Here is a 6,847-nt window from a genome sequence, read left to right as displayed (position 1 = left end):
AAAAAAAAAAAAAAAAAAAAGAGCCGGGTGTGATGGCGGGTTCCTGTAGTCCCAGCTACTTGGGAGGCTGAGGCAGGAGAATGGTGTGAACCCGGGAGGTGGAGCTTGTAGTGAGCTGAGATGTATCACTGCACTCCAGCCTGGGTGACAGAGCGAGACTCTGTCTCAAAAAAAAAAAAAAAAAAAAAAAAAAAAGAAAAAAAAAAAAAAAAAAAAGTAAAGGGAATACAGAAATAATATAAGAACATATCTCAGAGAAGATTCAAAACTTTTAATGGTAAAATGTTATTGCTACTTTCACTGTCACTAATTTAGCTAAAATTTTCTAGGAATGAGAACATGGTAAAGGGATGAGGAGACGGAATGGAAAAGAGACTGAGTGTGGGAGGCAGGTTTTAGGACTACTCACTAAAGCAGGGATTCACAACTAATATATGTCAATGAATAGCAAATAATGATACTGCCTCAATCCAACTGGCAAATCAATTCAACTAAGAATAAAAAAAAAGAATTAACGAAGGGTAAACTCTTTTAAACAGGGAGTTTCCCTTCCTTAAAAAAGTATTTTCGCAGAGGATAGAATTAACACACATGTATGATAGAAAGTTTACAAAATTCAGTTAAATATAAAGAGGAAAACAATAATCACTCATAATTTTTCCAGCCAGAAATAAATATCATTCCTAACATTTTAGGAATTCAGTATTTAGAATTCCTAAAATAACATTTTAGTTATTCAGTATTTTTCTACATATATTAAAAGTCACAATTTGGACTGTAACATATAAATTGTTTTACAGTCCATTTTATTCATATTATAAGGCATTTCCATATGATTAGTCATTTATTTCTATCATGAATGTCATATACATATTTATTTTCCAAAATACTTATTTTGGATCAAATTTTCACTATCATAAATAACACCATGAGCATAACCTTTGTTCAACCATCTGACCAAGAAGAATAATACGTAAATTCTGGGAAATGGAATTACTAGATAAAACACATTGAAAATTTTGAAATATCTTTTGTTTCTATTTTTGTTTCCCTCTTTTTTGAAATATACAGGAAGTAAGCACATTTCTATTCATTTCTGAAAGAGATGGCATTTTATACAAATGTTCCAAATAAGTAAACATCTGTAGAAGACAATTTTCTTAAAATAAATGTGCCTAAAAGGCTTTGCTGCTCAAGTCATTCATTAAAACGAAATGTTGATCATGGTCATTGTGATCAACAAAGAATAAAGTGAGGTTTCACTAGCAGCAGCAGAAAACGAAACTGAACTAAACCTATGTATAATTATATTTTATATCGCACCTGCAATTTGTGCTCATATTTGTGGAATGTACCCGCATATAATGTAATGAACTATCCTGAGAACTATGTAAATACTGCTTCACAATCAGATAAAAACATGAAATAAATGATATGCTTGCAGAAAGATATTCACATGTTTATATATGTATTTTGAAGCTCGTTTCAAACAGTGGTGAGTTAAAATTTCATTGAAAAGCACGCTTTTACCTGATGAGTTTTTATGAGGTTAAGAAGTGATTATTCTAATGAGGACTCATAAAGGAATATTCTGTCCACACTGAAAATACTTCGAGAGACGAGAGAAGAGAGGAGGAGCACACAGATTTAATCCAGAAAAACATCACTTTGCTCCTTCAGCTGACTGAGCTCTTTCAAAACATGACCTCTGCAGCTACCAGCTTCAGTGACTCATAGCTAGGCAGCAATAAGGACCTGAAAGAAGTACCCTTAAAATCCATGTTCCCACAAAGACAGGAACTTTGTCCCAAGTTGGCACATTTCGAAAGATATTTAGTGGGGGTGAGGGTGGGTGCATCATTGCACTCACATGTCTGCAGAGCCTGTGAACTGGAATTAATTATTCATCTTTGGTCTGGCTTGAAGGAAATACTCTACTGTAGCTAGTGTAAAAATAGCGAATGTAGAAGCACAATTTGTATTAACAACAGACCAACCATTCTGACAGCTTGTGAACTCATAAACCTTCTGACACACCTGGGCTACCACAAACATTCATGTATACTGCCTGTATTTCTGCCTACTTCAGAACTTAATCTGGAAGTGTATAAAATGCTATATTTCCCCAATGGTATATATTCTTAATGAAACTAAGATAATACATAAAAGCTCACATTTCAATGATATTTTTCTACCAGCTACTGATTGCAGTCAATGTAAACCAAGTTATACTTTTACTTATCCAGACGGAATCTTTACAGCTGGCTGGCATGTGCAGACAACAAGCCACTGTGAGGTTTGGGGGTTGTAAGGCTGAGGACAAGAATGAAGCCACAGAGCTCAGGCCTGTCTCTGCAGGCCAGCACCACCTCCAGCCCTGCAGCTCCATCAAGCTTGGGGTTTCAGGGGTGGGGTGGGGCACTCCAGGAGCTACAAGATGCAAATAACCAAGTGAGGCAAGATCTGCCTGCGTTATTTCCCACTGCTTCTAAAGTACTCAATTGTGGACACCTATCCAAGCACTAGTTAGAACCTGTTTAGACATGAGGGCCTCTAAAGCAAAGACTTTTCTGCAAATTCTCCAAGTAAAATGACTGTGTCTGCATCCTGGAAGAATTGAGGCACAGCATAGCAACTGGCAGTAAGATGATCTCTCTTGAATTCACCCATGTGGAGCAGGGGGAGTCGCTCTAATGGGCATTTCCCCACTCTCTCCTTCAGGGTAGAAAAAATGTTATACTAAAGGAGCTGTGGCTGTTTGCCACTAGTCAGGATGAAGAGAGTGAAATGCTTGTCAGTGACTGTTCACTTCCTGACTGGTTGCTGCTCATTTTTTACCATGCACACCGAGAGCCCAACCTCCCATGAAGGAGGACAGTGAGAAAGTGGAGACTTTATTTTAACACAGCACTAAGATATATTCACCATCACATTTTCCGGAAATAGAGCTGAATGAATCAGAGAGGTTTCATTGTACTCCCAAGTAGGAAGATTAAACCAGCTTCCAACTGTTGCTAGTCTAGCAGCAAGTGTTTAAACATTACGAGGTCCTACAAAAATCTACTCTCCACTTCACTTTGAAAATCCAGAAAGCTCTCCTATCTTTGAACATCAACAAGCCAAATTTCCCATTATTCATAATTCAGTAAGACAGCTGAAGGCTGCTCAGGGCCTTATAAAACGGTTGTCCCCCGCTTCCCACCACCCAGAGCCTAGGATCATGTGAGCTGGGAGAGAAGCTACAGAGGTAGTGCCATGTTTGGTGGAGTGACCTCTGCAGCCTCCCTCCCTCAGAGTGAGAATTTTATGTAATTCTTATCTGCAGTTGGGAATAAAAGAAGTTTGATTCCTAGACATTGAAATATAAGAAAGTTTATCGTGCCACCCTTTTCCATCTCTTAGGAGAAATTGAAAAAGAACCCTCCAAAACTGGCCACTATCTGAGGATGTATAGAGAGGCTTTCTGCAGGCAATTAGACCCAACTACAGTGGAAGCTCGTAGAGCATCACACATTGACAGTCTGAAATGCACCACTCGAAGTGTGTCTCACTTTCACACTTACCTGACCGTGGGATGGAAGTGCAGCGTAAGCCATGGGCTGATTCATCACTCCTTTCTGCTTCATGAGAAGCATGCGTTTCTGGTCTTCGCTCAGGTGTGCCCTGGGGGCCTGGAGCTGTGGAGGTGGTGGCTGCTGCTGCTGCTGCTGCTGCTGCTGTTGCTGCTGCTGCTGCTGTTGCTGTTGCTGGATGTACGGCATCAAGGGGTTTTTGTTGGGGTTGGCCATTGGTGGTGTCATCCTCTGACTCAGGTCTGCATTGAAATGGGTCAGGGGTTTAGTGTTGCCATAAGTAAGAATATTGTGCTGTTTGCTTAAGGAGTTTGTACCCAAGTTATTTGGCTGCTGATTGATCATATTCATGTGATTCTGAGGGAGGTAGTTATTCATTGTTGTCTTCTGCAGGTTGTTTGCCATTGGAGGCACTATAGGGTTTTGGTTGTTAAAGGCTTGGGGGTACATCATTGGGCTATTTGGTTTTTCTGCAGTAAAAGCTGCTCCATATGGACTAGAGGGAGGTCCTAAGGGAGACCAATTTGAAGTCTGATTTGAGTGTTGCTGCTGCTGCTGCTGCTGTTGCTGCTGCTGCTGCTGCTGCTGTTGCTGCTGTTGCTGCTTCTGTTGCATGAGTTTGGCCCTTTGTTGCTGCTGTGCAGCCATCTGTTTAAGCTGTTCTGCTGGAGACATGTCAGAGCTGGGCACAGCCACAGGCCCTGATGCTGAACCGGCCACTGTCACTGCTGCTGGATTCAGGAGATAACCATTTCCAGGCCGAGGTGGAGCTTGGCCTGGAGTGTGGGCTTGGTTTGGAGTTTGAGGGGACTGGACAGCACAGTTTGCTGGTGAGCTTGCAGGGTTTGGAGCTGCAGGAGTGCTGGCAACAGAAGGTAAACTAGTGGCCGTGGAGACTGTAGAAAAGGGAGGACCAGAAGAAGAAGGCCTCGCCTGGGGAGATCCCATGGAGACATGTGCGAAGGGAGAGTGAGAGGGGTCGCTCTTCACGCTCGCACTCTCCTGGGAGAGAGGGGTCTCGGTTGCTGGCTGCGAGAATTCTGGCTCCTTCTTCTCTTCAAAGTCTTCGTTGAACAGGTCCTGTATGTCATCCTCAGGAACCGTGTTGGCTAATTCATCTATTAATTCTTGCCACTCCTGATCATTCAGATTAATGTCTGAGAACAGCTTGTTCTGATTTGAAAGAGATGTTTCTGATGTGTCTATGCAAGTAGGGTCATCGAGAGGTTCTTGTTTGAGGTCTTTGCTCTGCAAGATGGTAAAGCTATCCTCCAGGTCACTGCAACCGTTGACAGGAAGTTTAATCTCAGGGAGCCTACCATTCTTACTTAGATCTTCTAGAAGCCCAGGAGTGTGAGTTCCACTGTTCTGCAAAGGCAAAGAAGGCTTCAGGTCAAGTTGGTGAAGTGGAGAAGCTGAAGGCAGTGGCATGTTATTGGGCAAATTGTTGATGGCTTCCATCCCCGCAGAAATGTCCTTTCGAATTCGTTTGCTAGTTGGAGAAAAATTCCCATCACAAGCACCATTCTGCTGGTCTCCATTAAGTGGTGATCGAGCTCCTTCCAACTTCCTTTTCACAGTCTCTTGTAGCTGGAAAAGAAACAGGAAAGAGGATGACTAAAAGTCATATTTTACTCTTTAAGGATTGTGATGTGCATTGCTATGAACTAACTTTTAAGTGGTTTATGACACAAAGGAAATAAGTCATACTTATAATTTCAAAATCAGGCAACACTGCAATTCAAATTGTATGGGAAAAGGTTTTATCTAAAAGCAGAGCTCACAGGGCTAAGAGATAGAAAACAAACAAAAGATTGAAGGGTGGGAAACAAAAGAAAAGAGATAGTTAATAAGGGCAATACTCCTCTCAGCAAGGAAGAACAATCTGTTATTATTTTCTTTCCTTTTTTGTTTTTGAGACGGAGTCTTGCTCTGTTGCCCAGGTTGGAGTGCAGAGGTGCTATCTTGGCTCACTGAGACCTTCACCTCCCAGGTTCAAACGATTCTCTTGCCTCAGCCTCCACAGTAGCTAGGATTACAGGCACAGGCCACCATGCCTGGCTAATTTTTGTATTTTTAGTAGAGATGGGGTTTCACCCTGTTGGCCAGGCTGGTCTGGTACTCCTGGCCTCCAGTGATCAGCCTGCCTCAGCCTTCCTAAGTGCTGGGATTACAGGTGTGAGCCACCATGAATGCTAGACATGAGACTTGGACCAAAATGTAACATACTTGAAAAAGACGTTAATACCTATCCTAAATTCTTGCCACAACTTAAATGAGGACATCAAGGAATTAAATCAACATTTTAAAAAATGCTAAAATAAAAACTTCTAAGAATATGGAATTTAACACATGTACTAAATAGCACAGAATTGAAAATTAATGTTTAATGCAATCCCAAACTTCCTTTAAGTTCTTATGTGAGCTCACCTTTCAACACCTTTTGATACAGTGGCTCACTCTTTTCTAAAAGCACATTTCCATCGATTTCCACAACATCACACTCTTCTCAATGTCCTCCTTTCTCCACGACCTCTTTCTCAATCTCTTATGTAGTCTTTCTTTTTCCTAAAGGATGGGATTCTTCAGTGTTTTGTCTTAAGCTTTCTTTCTCCTGCTGCTCACTCTGCGTTCTTTCTTAGACAACTTCATCAATTACAACAGCTTCAAATACCTTCTCTAGGCTGACAGCCCTGAAAGATGCTCATCTTCCCAGGCTCACATAGCTGGACTGGGTACATTGTTTTGGGGTCATCAGCCTAGAGAAGACAGCTGAAGCAGGCTCAATGGATTTAGTGCTCAGCTCCGCTAAGTCCAATGTTCTCCTACTGGATATTTCATGGACATCTAAAACGCAACAGGTCTCAACACTGAGCTTATTATCCTTCGTTACCCAAACAAGATCCTCATCAATGTTCCCCATCTCAGTATCTATCCATTTATCCAAGTCAGACACTTGAGCATTTTTCTTGAAACCTCCCACATCAACAATCACCAAGTCCTATGGATTCCACCTCCAAAATATAACTCTAATGTGTCCCCTCATCTCCTTCCTCCGTTACTGTTACTATCCTTGGCCAGGATACCATTATCTCTTACTAGATTGTTGCCGCCATCTTCTAACTGGTCTTTTATGCTTTGCCTCCATTCATTTGCTCTTTTGTCTATTTTTTTTTTTTTACTGTTTTGTGTTCCCTTAACCTACTCCTTATGCCACATTTTCAAAAAAAAAAAAAAAAAAAAAAAAAAAAAATTTTTTTTTTTTTTTATAAATT

The 6,847-nt window shown here is 41.0% G+C and overlaps 1 protein-coding gene across 1 annotated transcript in view; it reads right to left on the bottom strand.

Annotated features, from left to right (window-relative positions):
* MAML3 (mastermind like transcriptional coactivator 3) overlaps positions 1-6,847 on the bottom strand; it is a 438,906-nt gene that overhangs the window by 172,219 nt on the left and 259,840 nt on the right. The window contains exon 2 of the mRNA XM_017873644.1: positions 3,564-5,162. Within this exon, the coding sequence (XP_017729133.1) occupies positions 3,564-5,162 (1,599 nt within the window). The remainder of the gene's footprint in view (positions 1-3,563; positions 5,163-6,847) is intronic.

This window comes from Rhinopithecus bieti, unplaced genomic scaffold, assembly GCF_001698545.2.
Source record: "Rhinopithecus bieti isolate Rb0 unplaced genomic scaffold, ASM169854v2 scaffold_7985, whole genome shotgun sequence".
In the NCBI taxonomy this organism is placed as follows: Eukaryota; Metazoa; Chordata; class Mammalia; order Primates; family Cercopithecidae; genus Rhinopithecus; species Rhinopithecus bieti.
The sequence above is the reverse complement of the archived record's forward strand: the minus strand, read 5'-3'. Positions and strand labels throughout refer to the sequence as shown.